The sequence below is a fragment of the Somniosus microcephalus genome, chromosome 8 (assembly GCF_052327205.1).
Source record: "Somniosus microcephalus isolate GS21.2 chromosome 8, FLI_Smic_1.0, whole genome shotgun sequence".
Classification (NCBI taxonomy): domain Eukaryota; kingdom Metazoa; phylum Chordata; class Chondrichthyes; order Squaliformes; family Somniosidae; genus Somniosus; species Somniosus microcephalus.
In genome coordinates this window covers 60,696,740-60,718,966 of record NC_140994.1, presented here as the reverse complement: position 1 = coordinate 60,718,966, position 22,227 = coordinate 60,696,740, and the positions used below count along the sequence as shown (strand labels likewise).

At 46.0% G+C, this 22,227-nt stretch overlaps 1 protein-coding gene and 1 pseudogene across 1 annotated transcript in view; both read left to right on the top strand.

Annotated features, from left to right (window-relative positions):
* btaf1 (BTAF1 RNA polymerase II, B-TFIID transcription factor-associated) overlaps positions 1-22,227 on the top strand; it is a 111,461-nt gene that overhangs the window by 75,274 nt on the left and 13,960 nt on the right. The window contains exons 30-32 of the mRNA XM_085996134.1: positions 16,004-16,145; positions 19,255-19,385; positions 19,693-19,818. Coding sequence (XP_085852260.1) covers positions 16,004-16,145; positions 19,255-19,385; positions 19,693-19,818 — 399 coding nt within the window. The remainder of the gene's footprint in view (positions 1-16,003; positions 16,146-19,254; positions 19,386-19,692; positions 19,819-22,227) is intronic.
* Positions 12,872-14,865, top strand: LOC147113550 (uncharacterized; annotated as a pseudogene).

Below are 22,227 nucleotides of genomic sequence, written 5' to 3'. Positions count from 1 at the left end.
GTACTTTTTAAAAAATAAATTTCTATTTCTGTCTTCAAAGCCACCTGACTGTAGGTACAATGACCATTGTCACAGTTTTCTTTTACTTTCCTTCGTGATGGGAATGAAATATTAAGGCAGTAGGGTTTACCTAAAAAACCACACTGTTTACGAATTTAAGTGCATAATTTTAATAAGGAATGTTCAATGATATACATCCATTCTTCTGCTTTCTGATTTAATAAAAAAAAAAAAAAAAACCACACAGCTTGGATTTCCTGGCATAGTACAGATGAGCGGGTGAGATCTTCTCGAGAATTGGTGCACTTGTGGGTAGGTCAGGATCCAGTCCAAAGGCAACAGCAGAAACTTGTATGGATTATGGTATCCAATTGTGTAGGATTAGCTGTGGTAATGGGGGACTCTTTTTAGTCAAACATTGTAGTTAACATTGGGATATTCTTTAATAGTTTCAGCTCACACAGGCAGAAAACAGAACACATTATTTACTACTTATGCTCTTGAACCTTTGCAACTGAGAGATTTCTGGTTGTAGTCCTTTCTACTTGCTCCAACACCAGTTGGGCAGTTTGCTCCCTTCCTCACACCTCTGGCATGTGGCAAATGCCTTTCACTTTCCTTGCTCCCCTTTCTGCTCTTCTCTTCTCTCTTTCTTTTCTCCCCCACCCCCCCCCCCCCCAAAAAAAAAACAACTCGAGTGTTGTGTCTAGCTTTGTTCCCCTCCCTGCTTCTTTAAAAGTCTGCCTTGCCAATGCAGTAATTCCGCTCCTATAGTCCGTTCATCTATGCTATGTATACAGGGGAAGCTCTGCTGCCAAATAACTTTTAAATTGCTGGCAGCAACAGAAATAAAAGATGGATCTGGTAATTAGTGCTGTCAGGATAAGCTGGGACTCTCTTTACATATTCTTGGAAGCATAAAGTCCATGAGCAAATATACCTGGAGAAAGGAAGTTAGCACACAAGGTCACTTTAAATGTCCTGTATCTGAGATCATGTTGGGAGTGACCGGGCAAGGTGATCTGACTAGCACCTTTGGCCTTGAGAAAAATATGCTCTGATTTTTATGACTTCTTGAAGGTGCATCATTCCTTTCTACCTGATAGCTAGACCTCCTGTCCCAGAAGCTGAAAGAGTTGTGGCTTCTATCCTCTGACTGCTCAAAACTGATGGCCTTGCTATTGAATAGGACAGAATAATACTGACAAGTAACAGGTTGGTTCAGTGGATACCACGCTCACCTGAGTCAAAAGGATTTTGTTCAAACCCTATTATAAGCACGAGCAAATAATCTTGGCCGATATTCCAGTGCATCACTGAAGCATATTAAAATGAATAAGATGTTAAAACTATGGCCCTATCTGCCTGCATGGGTGGATGTGAAAGATCCCTGTCACTATTCAAAGAAAGGCCAGGAGTTATCCAGGCTGAAATTGTTCCCTCAACCTATTCAATAGCAAGGCCATCAACTTCACACAGCTCTTTCAGCTTCTGGGCCAGGAGGTCTAGCTATCTAGTAGGAAGGAATGATACACTGCCAAGAAGGCACCGTAACAGACTCTCCAGTTATTAATTTGCTTGCTATTTTGGGGATTTTGCTGTGCGTAAGTTGGCTGCCATGCTTGCCTATGTAACAGGACTGCACTTTAAAAGTAAACAGTTCTTTGTAAAACAATTTGCTTTATTCCTTACAAGTCTCCCAATCTATCCAGGAGGATCCTGGATTAACTGCTGGATCCCAACTCCCAAAGTTGCAATCAAATCTCACAACTGTAATCTTCTAGGCAGGACAGTGCAGTAGGGAGGTTTGCCTGCAACAGAGTTGCAAACTTGTGTCCTATTTCAGAGGATCTCTGATATAAAAGTACACTTTTATGTATGTAGACTAGAGCGTAGGATTTTTTCCTCTACTTGTAAAACATAATGAGCATGGCTGCTGTGATCAGACTTGATTCTTTTGTAAAGTGCTAGAACAGAAGATCACGTGATTATAAGAATTAATTGAAAAGAGGATAGTTTTTGCAGCCTTCTGTCATTTAGCTCGGCTGCTGCTTGTAATTAGAGGAGACGTTTAATGAAAGAATTATGGTTATTGCACCTAAAGAGGAGTAATTACCTTTTCCTTGCATAAAACTAAGAAAGGACTTTTAAGGATTGGGAAAGAGCAGAAAAAAATCAATTAGCTTTTATTTTTGTGACTCCAACTCCACTGAAATTGCCAAGTTACCAATAAAGTTTTGTTTCATTCTTCGGCTGCTAGAACCTTGGGAAGACCACATGCTGAAGGGTTTTAATATCAGTTCTTTCCCACGTCTTTAAGAAAGTAAATGGAGAGAGAGTAGCGAATGAAAAGAGGAAATGAAAAGTAAGACAAATAACTAATGAGTTGTTTTTTAAAAAAAAACTAAATAACAGGTGACGTAATAAAACTCACTACACACTTGGTTCGAGTATAAAGCAAGGCTTTAATCAACTTGTTTCAAAACATGGAGGTCTAGTTATCTTTCACTAGTTCCTGTTTACACAATGTCCTGGGAAAGCTGGGCCCACGCCCGAGTATTTATACTCCTTGGACGGCGCCACCAGCTGGCCGTCCAGTGTTATTTCATGCGTCTTTCTTCATGGATCATAAGATTCATAACATTTTTCCTCCCTAAAGATTTGGAAGTCCGATGACTTCCTTTTAACGGATTAGCCGCAGTCTTTTAGCTCTTCGCTTGTGGTTGGAAGGCACGTCTACCCGGACCGTGTCTGGGTCCCTGGGTCACTTGATCTGTACTGGTAGGTCGACAGGGCCCATGTCGCCTTGATCGACCTGAGGGAGACTGGGGAGATCGTGATTCCGGGTGCGGGTCCTCACAGGCGCAGAGCTGGCTTCATTTTGTTTGATAGCTGGGGATTGACTGGCGTCCTGGCTTCGGGTGGCCATCCCATGGGGAGCGCTCAGCTCCGAGTTGATCCGGTGGAGTAGCCGGCACATCTCTTGATGTCCCAGGTAGGGCGTCATCCTCAAGGGTGCACAGAGTGTCGTTATCATTACCGTGGGACCCTCTATAATTTGGGTCCGTGGGACCGGTTGGACAGGGAGCCAGATCTCGGAGTGAAACGGTGAACTCCCGGCCATCTGGGTACCGCACGTGCGCGTAAGTGGGATTAACGTCCGTTAACTCCACCTCATCGACGAGGGGATCATTTTTGGCAGATCGGACGAATCTTCAGAGCAGCACGGGGCTGGGAGCTGCCAACCATGACGGTAGGGACGTCCCATGTGTGGAGCGACGCTGGAACCTGAAGAATCGTTCGTGAGACATGACGTTGGTGGATGTGGAAAGAAGAGACCTGATGGAATGCAACACATCAGGGAGCACAGTTTCCCACTGCTGGTCTGGTAGGTTGCGTGACCTCAGTGCAAGACGAACAGCGTTCCAAATGATAGCGTTGTATCTCTCAACCTGTCCGTTACCAATGGGATGATACGGTGTCGTTTTACTTGTGGCGATTCCCCGTTGGGAAAGATAACTTTTGAGTTTGCTTGACATGAAGGAGGGACCCCGATCAGAGTGGATGAAATTGGCCGTACTGCAAAGGGAAAAGACTTGATCGAGGCATTTGATCACTCTGGAAGTAAGCATATTGGGACAGGGGAAAGCATAGGGAAAGCGTGAATATTCGTCCACCATAGTAAGTAGGTGTTTCGCGTTGAGGAAGGCAATGGCCCTTTAATGTCAATGCTGAGTCGCTGCATAGCGTGTATGAGCGAGCCATCCGATGGACGGAAGAATTGCGGTTTTAATTCCGCACAAATTCTACAGGAGGAGCATGTTCTTTTCACATCTTCCGTAGCAAATGGGAGATTTTTAGATCGCACAAAGTGCAGCATATGGGTAACGCCAGGATGGCATAAGTCAGTGTGAAGATCCGCAAGAGCCGAAGTTGACATAGAAGAGCAGAATGCCCGCGTGAGGGTATCCGGGGCCACATTCTCTTTGCCGGGTCGATAATGTATGGTGTATCCAAAGGCGGCCAATTCCATCCTCCAGTGTTGTATTCTGTTATTCTTGATCTTAGTGCGTTTCCGGTTATCCAGCATAAAGGCCACGGAGCGCTGATCGGTTATAAGTGTGAAATGGCGACGAGCGAGAAAATGACTCCATTGGCGTACAGCTTCGATGATGGCTGTAGCCTCCTTCTCGACAGGAGGATAATGGAGCTCGCTACTGTTAAATCCGTGAATCTTGATGTATGGTGTCCTTCAAGAAATAGATAGAGACGGCAGAGGAACAATCAACAGGTGTTTATTGGATGAGGGTTACTCTAAAACTAACAGTACAGATCCCTACTCAGGGTTTATATACAGGTGTGGTCACTGCCGGTACTACAGTATACAATAGCTGTAAAAAGTAGTTCTCTCCTTAAAGGTACATACACTACAATTCCTCCCCTTTTTAGATTAACAGTACCATAACATTCATTTAACAATTAACACTTTTAACATGCAACATTAACTGAAAATAGTCCATTTATAAATTCAGTCTTTGGGGCGGCTTCCTGATCCTTTCTGGATAGCGCCTTTCCTGAGTGTCTTGCTCTTGGTGCAGAGGCGATTCTGGCCCCCCTGTCGTCGGTTGGTTCATCAGCTTCCGATGCTACTGTTTCTGGGGTAGATGCTACCTGTATATCGGGTTCATCACCAGGTACGCGAGACATGGGGTTGACTCGTTCCTGTGACTCTCGGATCTGGTCGACATGGCGTCTCACAATGTTCTCCCCAACATCCACTGTGTACATTAGTGGCCCCTGCCGTGTGCATATCGTTCCTGGTTGCCATTTCTCTGTTCGGTAGTCGCGGGCCAAGACTGGTTGCCCTACATTGAAGCTCCTTGTCGGCTTCTCATTGATGTGCTGGAATTGCTTATTCTCAACATCTCTTCGTACATTTGGTCTGAGCAAATCCAGACGAGATCTCAACCTTCGGTTAAAGAACATCATGGCTGGGGTCTGGTTGGTGACTGCATGTGTCGCATTTCTGTAGGCTAACAGGAAATTGTCCACCTTATGCTGCAGTGGAATGTCGTCATCGCACATGGCCTTTACTACCTTTTTAAAGGTTTGTACGAACCTCTCAGCCAATCCACTTGTGGCTGGATGATACGGGGCGGATGTGTAATGCCTTACCCCATTCCTTTTCATAAATTTCCGAAACTCTTCGGACACAAACTGTGGTCCGTTATCAGAGCAAATTTGCTCTGGCAAGCCGTTCCTGGCAAATATGGTCCGTAGGACTGCAATCGTTTTCTCCATGCTGGTGGAGGACATTTTGATCACCTCGGGCCATTTCGAGTGCGCATCCACGGATATTAAAAACATTGAGTCCATGAATGGACTAGCAAAATCAATATGCACCTGTTGCCATGGAGAGGAGGGCCACTCCTATGGGTGTAGAGGGGCATGTGGTGCATTTTGGACCTTCTGGCATCCTGAGCAGCTCCTTGTCAGGTCCTCGATTTGCTGATCGATCCCCGGCCACCACACAAGCCCTAGCAAGGCTTTTCATTTTCACCCCTCCCAGATGGCCTTCGTGAAGCTCATTGAGCACACTCTCCCTTAACTTGGGTGGAATTACCACTCGGGATCCACACATCGAGGTCCCCTGGCATACTGACAGCTGTTCTCTTCTGGATGAGAATGCTGGCAACAGTGAGTCGCCATGTGTTGGCCATCCCTTCACCGTCAAGTCATATACCCGAGACGGTGTCGGGTCATTTCGGGTCTCCTCTATATCCGCGTTAGTTACTGGCAAGCGTTCAATTATAGTCAAATAAAATATTTCAACAGGGTCCACTGCTGGTGCTTCCTCCACCGTAGGCAGTGGCAGGCGTGATAGCCCATCAGCGTTTCCATGCTGTTTCATGCCCTTATACTCTCTTTCATATTGGTTCGCCCCTAGAAAAAGGGACCATCTTTGTAGCCATTGTGCAGTAATCACCGGAACGCCCTTCTTTGGATTAAAGATGAATACAAGTGGTTGGTGGTCAGTCAGCAAGGTGAACTTCTGCCCGTGCAGATAGTGGTTGAACTTTTTCACTCCCCACACTAGGCTGAGGGCCTCCCTGTCAATCTGGGCGTAGTTACGCTCGGCTGAGGTTAGTGACCGAGATGCAAAGGCTACTGGCCTCTCCGAGCCGTCCGGGAGTTTGTGCGACAGCACCGCTCCAATACCATAGGGTGATGCATCACACGCCAACTGAATTGGTAGTGCTGGGTTGAAATGAGCCAACACCTCTTTTGATGTGATCAATTCTTTGCACTTCTGGAAAGCTCGTTTACATTCGTCATTCCACTTCCATGGTACCCCCGTTTGCAGTAGGGTGTTCAGTGGGTGTAGTACTGTAGACAAATTCGGCAAGAACTTATGGTAGTAGTTCACCAGCCCGAGGAACGACCTCAGTTGTGACACATTTTCCGGTGCTGGAGCCTTGACTACTGCCTCAATCTTTTCAGGGGACTTATGTAACCCCTCTTCATCGATGACGTGGCCACAATACGAGATCTGCTTCTGGAAAAACTCGCATTTGTGGCGATTAGCTCGGAGCCCATATTCCTTCAATCTAGTGAGCACCTGCTCCAGGTTGGCGAGGTAATCACTGTCATTTTCGCCCGTGACCAGGATGTCGTCCAAATAACACTGGGTCCCTGGAATCCCTTGCAGGACTTGATCCTGTACTGTTTCGAGGCTTCTTCTACCTCCATTTGCAGGTACGCCTGGGCCAGATCAATCTTAGTGAAGCGTTTTCCTCCAGATAGCGAGGCGAAAATATCTTCAATCTGCGGAAGCGGATATTGTACCGTGTGAAGGACTGGGTTCACTGTCACCTTAAAATCCCCACAGATGCGAACGTTCTTTGGTTCCCCAGGCGTATTACTCGACGACCTCTTCATTACAGGAACGGTGGGTGTAGCCCACTCGCTCCAGTCCACTTTGGACAGTACTCCTGAACGTTCCAAACCTTCCAGCTCTGCTTCGACGGCTGGGCGGATCGCATAAGGCACCGGTCTGGCCTTAAAAAAAAAAAAAAAAAAAAACTTTGGGCTTGCATTGTCCTCTATTTTGATCGTCGCTGTTACGCCTTTTAGTGTTCCGAGTCCCTCCTGGAACACTTGTGCGTCAGTTAGCATTTTTGACAGTCGTCCAGGTGTGACGTCGTCATCCTTTTTGGCATCTACCGTCAGTGCTTGTATGGAATGCCAATCTAGCTGTATCTTCCGGATCCATTCACGTCCTAGTAGTGGTGGTCCTCCATCTGGCAATACATATAGGTCCATTTTTGGTGTTTCCTTGCCGTTGTATATCACGTTCACCCTTATTTTTCCTTTGGGGTAGACTTTTTGCCCCGTGTACGTCTTCAAGACAATCTCTGTATCTCTCAAGGGTATATGTGAGAATAGCCGCTTGTAGTCCCTTTGGTTTATGACTGTTAGGGCTGATCCTGTGTCCAATTCCATTTTCACTTGGACTCCTGCTATCTTGAGCGTGACCCAGATAGTTTGGTGATCCTCCATTTTGATTACATTATGTAGTTTGACAACCCAGCTCCTTGCTTCCGGAGTCTATCATTTTTCTGTTCGTCTGAACTACTCTCCGTCACCTTATGTACCTTTTTGTACTTCTCCTGTGGAGATTTCTTGCTGCTGGTTTTCTTTCCTGACCTGCAGACTCTTGCTATGTGTCCTACTTTTCCACACTGTCTGCACACTTGGTCCTTGAACCAACAATCCTTATGGTCGTGTGTTGTTCTGCTGCAGCGATAACACTTCACTGCTCCATATGACATTTCATTTGTGCCATATTCTTGCAGTCTCCGTTGTATCTCTGCAGCGCCCCGTGCGGCTGCTTTGTGTGATACTGCCATGCTGAAAGCCTTGTCCAGCGTAAGATCCTTTTCTGATAGAAGCCGTTTCTGGGTTCCTTCACTTTGAAGCCCACACACAAACTTGTCCCTTAAAGTATCTGCTAGTCCCGTTCCAAACTGGCAATGTTTCGATAGCTTGCGCAGTTCCGTTAAATACTCAGCATTACTTTCGTCTTTATGCTGGTTCCTTTTGTGAAACTTAAATCTTTCTGCTATCAGCAGTGGTGTGGGGTTTAAGTGGTCCTGTAGGATTGCCACTATGCTTTCAAAATCCTTTTCCACTGGCTTCTCTGGGGTTACTAGGTTTCGCAGTAAGCCATACGTTTTTGCACCCATGCAATTCAACAATACCAGTGCTTTCCTGGCATCTGGCACTTCATTCGCCTTGCAGTACACTTCTATGCGTTCTACATATGTCGCCCAATCTTCGACTTCATTGTCGAACGCTGTGACACTGCCACTCTTCGGCATCCCTGGGTGTGGTTAGACTGGCTAAAAATGGCGTCTCCCGCGCTCTTTCCCCCCCCCCCCCCTTCTCCGCTGTGGCTCAAAATGGTGTCTCCCGCGCTCTCCCTTCTCCGCTGCGGCTCAAAAATGGCGTCTCCCGCGCTCTCCTCTTCTCCGCTGTAGCTCAAATGGCGTCTCCCGCACTTTCCTTTCTTCCCCTGCGGACACTGCTCAGCCCTTGAACACCGTCCGCGCTCTGCGCGTTTTCCTGCGCGCCTCTCTCGTTGACACCGCTCGGTCCTGAACCCCGGCTGCGCCCTGTGCGCTTTACCCTCTCTGCTCCCGTCGACGCTGCTCGGCCTTTTCCTGTGCCGTCGGTCGGCTCTAGCCGCCGCTGTGCAGGAAGGTCTACGCCGTACCTGTTGCCAGCCCGCCTCGCTGGAGTCTCCGCCGGATGGTCGACGCCCGTGCCTCTGGAATCGGCCTTCGTCTATAGAATTGCAGGTAGGTTCGAATCGCCTCGTCGCCAATGTTAAATCCGTGAATCTTGATGTATGGTGTCCTTCAATTTATAGACAGAGACTGCAGAGGAACAATCAACAGGTGTTTACTGGATGAGGGTTACTCTAAAACTTACTGTACAGATCCCTACTCAGGGTTTATATACAAGTGTGGTCACTGCCGGTACTACAGTATACAGGAGCTGTAAAAAGTAGTTCTCCCCTTAAAGGTACATACACTACAGCTACCCTGCAAAGTTCTGGACAAAAATGCAACGGGTCGACCACCTTGATTCAAGGTAGCCGAGATCGCCGCCTCTGATGCATCGCACTTGACCATGAAAGGGAGATTTTCATCAATGGAGCGAAGCGTGGCTTTTTCCAGTTGTCGCTTGAGGAGGTTGAAAGCTGAAATAGCCGTTGCCTCCAACGGAAATGACTTCACGTGAAACGGGCTGGATCTTGTCGGAGAAGTGGGGTATCCACTTCGCATAATGGGCGAACATGCCGAGTGCCCAACGAAGAGAGCTGAGATTCGTAGGGCGGGGGGGAAGCTCCTGAAGCGGACGCAGTCGCTCCGGGTCCGGTTTGATGACACCGTTGCCCACCCAGTAGCCAAGGATGTTGACTGATGGTACTGATTTCACAGATTTGGACTCATTTAAGATTAAGTTGTGACGACTGAGAACGTCAAAAAATTTCTGGAGGTTGGCATCATGCTCCTTTTGGTCATGACCAGCAATGGTGATACTATCTAGACATGGAAAAGTGTCCGTTAAGTTCTCCTGTTTGACTCGGCTATCCATTGCCCGTTGAAAGACAGCCACCCCATTGGTGACCCCAAATGGAAGGTGACAAAACTGGTAACGCCGACCATTGGCCTCAAAGGCCGTATACTTTTTGTCAGAGTCCTTTAACGGTACTTGATTGTATGCGCTCTTTAAATCAAAAGTTGAAAGTACCTTGTAGTTGACAAGGTTATTGACCATGTCATTGATGCGTGGCAGTGGGTAGGCATCCAGGTCGGTATACTGGTTAATAGTTTGCGAGTAATCGATGCAAAGACGTTTCTTGTGTTGCTTCAGAGGATTTTTAACGATGACGACTTGAGCCCGCCAGGGAGATGAACATGGCTCAATGATACCGTCAGCTAGAAGGCGAGAGATTTCCGCCTCGATAAAGGATCGATCATCTTGGCTGAAACGTCGTGATTTAGTGGCTATGGGCTTACATCGGGGGGGGAAAGATTGGAGAACAAGAAGGGCTCATCGAGCGAAGCCGCCGAAAGTGCACAAAACGGTACTTTGGAAATAGTAAGCTCCGGCTTTGACCTTCCAAACTCGAAAGTGAGTCTTTTGTGGTGTTTCTGGAATTGGTGGTCAGTGTTATCCGAGCCATTACAATTTCCCTGTCCAAGGGGTAAATACGTAGTTTTAACTTACTGACAGCCCGCTCACTAATGAAGCTATCAGAGCGGCATGCGTCGATTAGTGCGCTCAACGTGTCCATTTACCGAAACCTTCGTGGCTGCATGGGACAGACTTTGGGGAAAAACAGCTGTGACCTTAGTTGTGGTTCTTGGGGGAGGAGCAGTTTCATAGATAGCAGCTGCAAAACTAACAGGAGCTCTTGACCGGTATACCTTAGAAAAGGGGCCTTTCTTGCTGCAATGATTGCAGGTTGCGTTACGAGCAGAACAAAATGTCCTATAATGGAATGCACCTCCGCAGAAGAAACACTTCCTTCCAGATTGCCAAGATGCTGCTAGGGTAGGGTCGTCATCAGTGAAGGCTTCAAGGGTAGGGTTGTCATCCGCTAGGTTAGAGTTATCAGTGAGGGCTTCTGCCCGAGACCTATCGAAGGAGTCATTAAAAGTGATAGCAGCAGCCCGTGCACAAGGTAAAAGATAGGTATCTGCATTCCTCTTTGCAAAGTCCAGGGAAACACGCCTGGTCATAGGCAGCCTGTAACTCGGGGGTTTTATTCTCCAACAGACGCTGGCGTATGAAGGGAGACGTAATTCCATTAATAAAGGAATCGCGAGTTTGGTACAGCTCCGCTGTGGCTTCTTTAAGGTTACAAACCTTGCTGAGCCTGCGAAGCTTTTGAAGGAATTCGTCAAGTGATTCCCCGGGTTGTTGTCGAGTTGTGGCCAATAGATGCCGAGCAAAAATTTCGTTTTGGGGCCTTAACATCGCTGTAATATTAGGATAGCGGAGTCATAGTCTACACAGTCTTCGATATAGTCAAACACATGGAGATACATAGTTGGCAAGTATCTCTAATTTATCAGGAACATTCTCACCACACACCCTGAGGAAGTTGCTGAAGGTACGATACCAGTGTTTCCATACCTTAGCAGTTGTAGGTGAATTTGGGTCCAGGTCAAGACGGGCGGGTCTGAGTAGTTTGTCCATGATGGATTGATTTCTACGCCGGAGTTCCCTTCTGCAGTTGAAGTCGTAGCTGGCTGTTCCCGAAATCACTGAGTGTGGAGTCGATAACAAGTTGATTAAATTGATGTAATAAAACTCACTACGCACTTGCTTCGAGTGTAAAGCAAGGCTTTAATCAACTTGTTTCAAAACATGGAGGTCTAGTTATCTTTCACTAGTTCCTGTTTACACAATGCCTTGGGCAAGCTGGGCCCACGCCCGAGTATTTATACTCCTTGGACGGCGCCACCAGCTAGCCGTCCAGTGTTTTCATGAGTCTTTCTTCATGGATCATAAGATTTATGTAAGAAGTCACACCACACCAGGTTATAGTCCAACAGTTTTATTTGAATTCACAAGCTTTTGGAGCGCTGCTCCTTCGTCAGGTGAAGTGGAGAGATGCATAAAGACACAGCTTATATAGTCAGATGATTACAGGTAATCTTTCTAACTGCCATTTATCACACCTCGGCAGAGAGATAATCACAGCAATCAAAGGTGTGAATGGTGTCCAAACAGGTCAGTCAGGAAAACATTACATCAAAGAACAATGAGATGGGGTTACAAGGGGTCAAATGTTGCAGATGCTGGAAATCACAGCAGGTCCGGCCGCATCTGTGTAGAGAGAACAAGCCAACGACGACTCGAGTCTGGCTGACCCTACGTCAGGTGGAGTTACATGTAACATGACATGAACCCAAGATCCCGGTTGAGGCCGTCCTCATGGGTGCGGAACTTGGCTATCAGTTTCTGCTCTACAATTTTGCGTTGTCGTGTGTCTCTAAGGCCGCCTTGGAGAATGCTTACCCGAAGATCGGAGGCTGAATGTCCTTGACTGCTGAAGTGTTCCCCGACTGGGAGGGAACACTCCTGCCTGGCGATTGTTGTGCGGTGTCCGTTCATCCATTGTCGCAGTGTCTGCATGGTCTCGCCGATGTACCATGCTCCGGGGCATCCTTTCCTGCAACGTATGAGGTAGACAACGTTGGCCGAGTCACATGAGTATGTACCATGTACCTGGTGGGTGGTGTCCTCACGTGTGATGATGGTATCTGTGTTGATGATCTGGCATGTCTTGCAGAGGTTGCCGTGGCAGGGTTGTGTGGTGTCGTGGTCGCTGTTCTCCTGAAAGCTGGGTAATTTGCTGCGAACGATGGTCTGTTTGAGGTTAGGTGGCTGTTTGAAGGCGAGTAGTGCGAGGCGTGGGGATGGCCTTAGCGAGGTGTTCGTCGTCATTGATGACCTGTTGAAGGCTGCGAAGAACATGCCGTAGTTTCTCCGCTCCGGGGAAGTACTGGACGACGAAGGGTACTCTGTTGGTTGTGTCCCGTGTTTGTCTTCTGAGGAGGTCTATGCGATTTTTTTTTTTTTGCTGTGGCCCGTCTGAACTGTCGATCGACGAGTTGAGCGTCATATCCCGTTCTTACGAGGGCGTCTTTCAGCGTCTGTAGGTGTCCATCACGTTCCTCCTCTTCTGAGCAGGTCCTGTGTATTTGCAGGAGGGGATGGCTTCTTTAACGTGGTTAGGGTGGAAGCTGGAGAAGTGGAGCATCCTGAGGTTGTCCGTGGGCTTGCGGTAGAGTGAAGTGCTGAGGTGTCCGTCTTTGATGGAGATTTGTGTGTCCAAGAATGAAACCGATTCCAAGGAGTAGTCCATGGTGAGTTTGATGGTGGGATGGAACTTGTTGATGTTATCGTGTAGTCTTTTCAGTGATTCTTCGCCGTGGGTCCATAGGGGAATTCTTCCACAAATCCCAAGATGTCAGCAGCGAACCCAATGAGACAACCAATGATCCGGAACAGCAGACAGAGGGATCCCCAGTGCAGCAACCGAAGAAGAGTCAAATTGGACCCCTCCAGAGGGTCGCTGCCCTAAGCTTGACATGTATGCTCAAGCTGTCAGGAGATGCATCAACGCCAGATTCATCAGCCGCACTCAAGACAGTCCAGAATGTCACCCGAGCACAACACAACGCCATCCACGCTCTCAAGACCAACTGCAACATCGTCATCAAACCAGCAGACAAAGGAGGAGCCATCGTCATACAGAACAGAACGGACTATTGCAAAGAAGCATACCGACAACCGGGAACACTACAGACAGTTACCCACCGATCCGACCAAAGAACACACCCGCCAACTCAACAGACTGATCAAGACCTTCGATCCAGACCTTCAAAGCATCCTACGCGCTCTCATCCCACGTACTCCCCGCGTGGGAGACTTCTACTGTCTCCCAAAGAGAGACAAAGCCAACACACCCGGACGTCCTATCGTATCGGGCAACGGAACCCTGTGTGAGAACCTCTCTGGATACGTCGAGGGCATCCTGAAACCCATAGTACAGGGAACCCCCAGCTTCTGTCGCGACACTACAGACTTCTTACAGAAACTCGGCACCCACGGACCAGTTGAACCAGGAACACTCCTCGCCACGATCGACGTCTCGGCACTCTACACCAGTATCCCCCACGATGACGGCATCGCTGCGACAGCCTCAGTACTCAACACCAACAACAGCCAATCTCCAGACGCCATCCTACAACTCATCCGCTTCATCCTTGACCACAATGTCTTCACCTTCGACAACCAGTTCTTTACCCAAACACACGGAACAGCCATGGAGACCAATTTCGCACCCCAATACGCCAACATCTTCATGCACAAGTTCGAGCAAGACTTCTTCGCTGCACAGGACCTCCAACCAACGCTATACACCAGATACATCGACGACATTTTCTTCCTATGGACCCACGGCGAAGAATCACTGAAAAGACTACACGATAACATCAACAAGTTCCATCCCACCATCAAACTCACCATGGACTACTCCTCCGAATCGGTTTCATTCTTGGACACACGAATCTCCATCAAAGACTGACACCTCAGTACTTCACTCTACTGCGAGCCCACTGACAACCTCCGGATGCTCCACTTCTCCAGCTTCCACCCTAACCACATTAAAGAAGCCATCCCCTATGGACAATCCCTGCGAATACACAGGATCTGCTCGGACGCGGAGGAACGCGATGGGCACCTACAGATGCTGAAAGACGCCCTCGTAAGAACGGGATATGACGCTCGACTCGTCGATCGACAGGTCCAACGGGCCACAGCAAAAAATCGCATAGACCTCCTCAGAAGACAATCATGGGACACAACCAACAGAGTACCCTTCGCCGTCCAGTACTTCCCCGGAGCGGAGAAACTACGGCATGTTATTCGCAGCTTTCAACATGTCATCGATGACGATGAACACCTCGCTAAGGCCATCTCCACTACTCGCCTTCAAACAGCCGCCTAACCTCAAACAGACCATCGTTCGCAGCAAATTACCCAGCTTTCAGGAGAACAGCGACCACGACACCACACAACCCTGCCACAGCAACCTCTGCAAGACATGCCAGATCATCAACACAGATACCATCATCACATGTGAGGACACCACCCACCAGGTACATGGTACATACTCATGTGACTCGGCCAACGTTGTCTACCTCATACGTTGCAGGAAAGGATGCCCCGGAGCATGGTACATCGGCGAGACCATGCAGACACTGCGACAATGGATGAACGGACACCGCGCAACAATCGCCAGGCAGGAATGTTCCCTCCCAGTCGGGGAATACTTCAGCAGTCAAGGACATTCAGCCTCCGATCTTCGGGTAAGCATTCTCCAAGGCGGCTTTCGAGACACGCGACAACGCAAAATCGTAGAGCAGAAAATGATAGCCAAGTTTCGCATCCATGAGGACGGCCTCAACCAGGATCTTGGGTTCATGTCACGCTACATGTAACCCCACCTGACGTAGGGTCATCCAGACTCGAGTTGTCGTTGGCTTGTTCTCTCTACACAGATGCGGCCGGACCTGCTGTGATTTCCAGCAAAAAAAATGTTTTTTTGTCTTTTTTGTTTTTCATACAGACCCCAGCATCTGCAACATTTGACCCCTTGTAACCCCATCTCATTGTTCTTTGATGTAATGTTTTCCTGACTGACCTGTTTGGACACCATTCACACCTTTGATTGCTGTGATTATCTCTCTGCCGAGGTGTGATAAATGGCAGTTAGAAAGATTACCTGTAATCATCTGGCATTATTCTCTGACTATATAAGCTGTGTCTTTATGCATCTCTCCACTTCACCTGACGAAGGAGCAGCGCTCCGAAAGCTTGTGATTTCAAATAAAACTGTTGGACTATAACCTGGTGTTGTGTGACTTCTTACATTTGTCCACCCCAGTCCAACACCGCATCTCCACAACATAAGATTTATAACAACAGGAGAACTAGATTTTTTTTTGAAGAAGATGATAAAATTTGTTGGAAAAGGAAAGGAAATGCAAGAGCAGGAAGAAAATAAGGTAAAAAGAGGATTCTATAAAAATGAATTTGCATATAAAGAAATGCCAGATGGATGTACAAAATAAAGGCACTTCAGAAGTCTTTGCATCCAGCTTTTCAGGTGCAATAGTTCTCAAAAGCTTCGATTTTTAAAAAATTTCTTTTAACAGGCCAAATGGATTTCAGACATTTCAGTGCTGTATCATTTCGGAATAAATATAGTAATCCTGGACAGTACATTGTCATCCAGCAATTAGAATACATTCTTGTATAAATTGGAATTATATGCTTCAAAAATTTGAACTGCTGAAAATACTATATAAACACATGGAATGTTCAATTTGAAATTCAATTTGTGTCAATGCAGAACAATGTCTTGGAACTATGGTCATTGTTTGACTTCCTGATGCCAGGATTTTTGGGTACTGAACGGCAGTTTGCAGCTCGTTATGGAAAGCCGATATTAGCTAGCAGAGATGCTAGGAGTTCTTCAAGGGAGCAGGAAGCAGGTAAGATAACATTTTGAACCCAATTAAATACAGATTTGATACACAGTAATGCATAATTCACATTTGCTTCTGTGTGCATGTAATTTTAAGTATCTATAGAAGTTTTGTTCGGGTATTTTGTGATCTGGAATGTGCTGCCTGAAAGGGTGGTGGAAGCAGATTTAATAGTATCGTTCAAAAGAGAATTGGATAAATACTTGAAGGGGAAAAAAATACAAGGCTATGGGGAAAGAGCAGGGAGGTGGGATTAATTGGATAGCTCTACCAAAGAGCTGGCACGGGCACGATGGGTCGAATGGCCTCCTTCTATACTGTATCATTCTATGATTCTGTTACTCGTATCAAAATGCAGTAGTACAGTACAAAATCTATTTCAGATTACTTGCTACATTATCTTCTGGTTGCTGACATATTGGGTAAAATACGGCAATACATTTTATAATTACTTCCAAATCCTAACCACTCATTGCATAAAAAAAGTTTTTCCTCATGTTGCCTTTGGTTCTTTTGCCAATCACCTTAAATCTGTGCCCCCTCGTTATCGACCCTTCAGCCATTGGAAACAGTTTTTCTTTATTTGCTCTATCTAAACCCTTCATGATTTTAAACACTTCTATCAAATCTCTTCTTAGCTTTCTATACTCTAAGGAGAACAACCCCAGCTTCTCCAGTCAATCCACGTAACTGTAATCCCTAATACAATAGCAAAATATTGTGGATGTTGGATTCTGTTATAACTGTAATCCCTCATCCTCATCCCTGGAACCATTCAAGTAAATGGGCAATGAAGAAAAGAGCTTCATGCATGTACAATTTTCTAAGTCTTAATCATTGCTGGTATATTAATCTTCTGGGGTGAACTGACCTGTGGAAGATTTGTGCATACCATAATAGTTCAGATCGCTGCTGGAGTCAGCTGTTTGTCCCCAGTTCTGTATTTTTTTTAAAATTACATTAAACTCTTTATGGCAGAGACATGTAGACTGGAATAGCTCTATCAAGGGATTAACTAACAGTTTGTATTTAAATTCAACTATGCAGCAGGAAATGCACAAAAGCATAACCTGTACCATGACATTTTTAGGACATTTCAAGTACAGTAAAATTAAAGAGATCATGGTCATGTTACATAAAAACGTTACTACTGTAATTTGCAAAATAGTTCATAAAGCAATTTTGAACTTTAACTTAGTTAATAAGGTTATTCTTGGTTTTAAAAGTTTCTATTTCTGTGTGCAATCCTTGGTACCAGGTCACTCTGGTTAATAGGTCTGCCATTTTCAATGTGGATGGGCTGCATAGATGTAGACCTGCCCTGCTGTATTATTGCCTTGTTTCCTGAACAATGCATGATGTGAGATCAGTTCTGATGGGCACACCGTTGCCTGTTACTATGTCATAGAGTCATAGATTTATACAGCACAGAAAGAGGCCCATTGTGTCCACGCCGGCCATCAAGCCCTATCTATTCTAATCCCATTTTCCAGCACTCCGTAGCCTTGTATGCTATGGCGTTTCAAGTGCTCATCTTATTGCTTCTTGAATGTTGTGAGGGTTCCTGCCTCTACCACCCTTTCAGGCAGTGAGTTCCAGATTCCAACCACCCTCTGGATGAAAGTTTTTCCTCAAATCCCCTCTAAACCTCCTGCCCCTTAACTTGAAACTATGTCCCCTGGTTATTGACCACTCTACTAAGGGGAAAAGTTCCTTTTCTATCTACCCTATCTATACCCCTCATAATTTTGTACACCTCAATCAGGTTCCCCCTCAGCCTTCTCTGCTCCAAGGAAAACAACCCCAGCCTGTCCAATCTCTCTTCATAGTTGAAGCGCTCCAGCCAGGTAACATCCTGGTGAATCTCCTCTGCACCCTCTCCAATGCAATCACATCCTTCCTATAGTGTGGCGACCAGAACTGCACACAGTATTCCAGCTGTGGCCTAACTAGCGTTTTGTACAGCTCCATCATAACCTCCCTGCTCTTGTCTTCATCAGCCGAGGCATAGAATATAAGTATCCCATATGCCTTTTTAACCACCTTATGTACCTGTCCTGCTGCCTTCAGGGATCTATGTACATGCACACCAAGGTCCCTCTGATCCTCTGTCCTTCCTAGGATCCTACTATTCATTGTGTATTCCCTTGCCTTGTTAGTCCTCCCAAAATGCATCACCTCACACGTTTCAGGGTTAAATTCCATTTGCCACTGTTCTGCCCATCTGAGCAACCTGTAGCCTGAGGCTTCCCTCCTCGCTATTTACCACTCCACCAATTTTCGTGTCATCTGCGAACTTACTGATCATACTTCCTACATTCATATCTAAATCATTAATGTACACTACAAACAGCAAATGACCCAGCACCGATCCCTGCGGTACACCACTGGACACAGGCTTCCAGTGACAAAAACAACCTTCGACCATCACCCTCTGCCTCTTGCCACTAAGCCAATTTTGGATCCAATGTGCCAAATTGCCCTGGATCCCATGGGCTCTTACCTTCTTGACCAGTCTCCCATGTGGGACTTTGTCAAAAGCCTTACTGAAGTCCATGTAGACTACATCAACTGCACTACCCTCATCCACACACCAAGTCACCCCCTCTCAAAATTCAATCAAATTGGTTAGACATGATCTCCCCCTGACAAAGCCATGCTGACTATCATTGATTAATCCTTGCCTCTCTTGTGTCTCTTGCAAATGGGGTTTTGGAAGAGATGTAGATACAGGTTGGAGTTGCACTAGTGAAGTTTTTTGAAATTTATTTTTTCAAAAATTGCCCTTGACAACAAAATAGTACATTTAATGTTCAAATAAATTGGCATTCTTTTTTAAATCAAGTATATGAAAGTAATGAAGTATATGAAAGTACTTCACTTTAAAACTTGTTTATTAAATGAGTGCTTCAATTGATAGTTTATAATTTTATTATTTTCATCATCTTCAAGCTGTTGTAATGACTATCAATGTTTTTGATTGATAAAGATAGTAATGAATGTATTAAAGTAATTCTGTGTAGTGAGATTTCCGATTTCAATTTCCTATTCGTGCATTACTCTGAATTGCTGATTTTTAACTAACATTGTCCATTATGCAATGCACATACCATAGGTGTTCTTGCAATGGAAGCATTACATCGACAAGTACTTCCATTCCTGCTTCGCAGAATGAAGGAAGATGTCCTTCAGGATCTTCCACCCAAGATTATTCAAGACTATTACTGTAATCTCAGTACTTTACAGGTATGTTGTAATATTACAGATATATCATGAAAAAAGACACCTAATATTTTGCGTCAACAATTTAGATGTGACCTGAATTTAATCAGATACTGAGTAGAAAGCTTAAGAAATCCAGGAAAATTGTTTGGAAATCATGGTGAGAAAACTGAGGACTATAAATAATTTCACAAGAAATGTAGATGATTTTTGAAATGACCTACCAAAATGGAGAATGTTCTGTAGGACAAATATGTTTGATGGACCAATGATATTTTCTTGTTCCTTGCTGTCTTATGTTCACTTAGACACTATAATCTTTTATTTATAGGTACAACTATATGAAGATTTTGCCAAATCTCGTGCTAAGTGTGACGTTGAAGAAACAATATCTACAGGTACACTCTCGGAAGAAAATGAAAAACCTAAACTGAAGGCTACTGGACATGTATTTCAGGTAAATGTTTTTCTTGAGATTCTCCCAGGTTCTTGACACCAAACAGAGCTGTACTTGAGGCTAATACTAGGTCGGTCTAGTTCTGAAAGAGTTAAGTACATTACATTTAGTTTGCTGTTTGCTTTGGATCAATTCTGGATTACTAAACTACTGATGGAAGTAATAGATGCTCATATAAGGCTTTGCCTCCAAACACCTTAATAACCTACAGACTATTCTGTTCCTGCATTGTGACCGGTGGATCAATATGCAGAGTAAAACATCAGACTTCATCTAGCCATGCTTTTTTTCTTCTTAGGCAGTCCCTCAGAGCCGAGGATGACTTGCTTCCACACTAACAATTAGTTCTCAGGTGACTGATGAGTCCAGTGCGGGACCTACAGTCTCCGTCACAGGTGGGGCAGATGGTGGTTGAAGGGGCGAGTGGGTGGGGTGCTTGGATTGACGTGCACACCTTCCGCTGTTTGCGCTTGGCTTCCGCTTGCTCCCGGCGAAGAGACTCGGTGTTCGGCGCCTTCCCGGATGCTTCTCCTCCACTTCGTGCGGTTTTGGGCCAGGTGTTGGTGGGGATGTTGCACTTTTTCAAGGAGGCTGAGAGTGTCCTTGAAGCGTTTTCTCTGCCCACCTGGGGCTCTCTTGCCGTGTCGGAGCTCTGAGTAGAGCGCTTGTTTTGGGAGTCTCGTATCGGGCATGCGGACGATGTGGCCCGTCCATCAGAGCTGATTGAGCGTGGTCAAAGCTTCGATGCTGGGGATGTTGGCCTGAGCGAGAACACACTTTTTTAAAGCTGTGAATTCACACATTGAAGCATTTGAATGCCATTATTTCATTTTAATAACTAGTAGACCTCATGTGACTTTGCTCATGGGTAGGCTTGGATACAAGTTAAGGAATGCAGCACAGGAATGGAAGCAGAGTATTGGATAGTTATTGAGGAGTGGAGCAATTTGGTGAACGACGAGATGGAGTGTGATAGGGTGAAACATGAGGCCCAAAATGATTGAATGGGTTCAGTTTTGTTCCTCAGTAATAGCATGCTAAAGTCCAGGGGCTGAGACTAAGAGCAGAAGTGTTCATCTGGTTGAAGCGGGATCAGACGAGTTCCTGGGGCTGAGGCCAAATCAATAACATGTTAACATTTAACCCTTTTTATATAGTTTTTTCTGTCACTTTCCTCTTTTTTTTGTCTTTGGATGTAGGCAACATGCTTCATCCCACTTGTTGGCCACTGTCTTAGGCTGAATCAGACTGTTCACTACCTCAGCAACCTACTCAACCCCAAGCTGAGTTTCTGACCCCCATCCCCTCTCATCAGAAAGCCTCCCTACTTCTACCTCCGTAACATTGCCTGTCTCCATCCTTACCTCGGCTCATCCGCTGCTGAAACCCTCATCCATGCCTTTGTCACCTCCAGACTCGGCTATTCCAATGCTTTCTTGGCTGGCCTCTCATCCTCCACCGTCTATAAATGTCAGCTGATCAAAATCTCTGCTACTAGTATCCTATTTCGCACCAAGTCCTTCTCACCATCACCCCTGTGCTCACTGACCTACATTGGCTGACACTCCCCCCAACACCTCCGATTTAAAATTCTCATTCTTATGTTTAATTCAGTCCATGGCCTCACCCCTCCCTATCTCTAAAACCTCCTGGTGCTAAAATCCACCTCCCCCAAACTCACCATTCCTCTGACTCCAGCCTCTTGTGCATTGCCCCACCTTTGGCAGCCATGCCTTCAGCTGCTTAGGCCCAACACTAAGATTCTCTCCCTAACCCTCTCTGCCTCTCTACCTTTCTCTCCATTTATGACCCTCCTGCAAACTCAACTCTAGCCAAGCTTTTTCTCACCCCTCCTACTCAGGGTCCATTTGTTTCCTTATGCATCTGTGAAGCACCTGGGGATGTTTTTGCATATTAAAGGTGATGCGTAAATGCTTGTTGATGGAGAAGGAGTGCAGTCTGGTGGATCTGAGCACGGGCGTATTATGGGGCCATGCAAATGAGGAAACTATATCATGTGCTGTATTTTCTTCTGTTTACGTCCTAACAACATTGGTACAAATGACACCTGTGCATCCCTGGCATCTAGAGTTGCTAAAGGCCTGGGAAGAGAGATTTAAAGTTTAACATGATTGTCTCCTATCAAGAAAACATCACCGACCTCTTCCTGTCTGGAATTTTAGTGCTCTAGTATTTAGCTGTACTAGATGAGGGGTGTGGTGTTTAGCTACACTAGGGGTGGCCCTGCATTTTAGTAGCACTCTGGACTGTTTTGGGCTTTAGCAGCAGTGTGCTAGGACTACTGTCATATGGCGATATGGGGAGGGAACCTGTGATTTGACAGAACTTGGATGAAATGTGGGATTTGGCTTACTGGTGCCTGCCAGTAGTGAGGGGAGGGTGAAAACA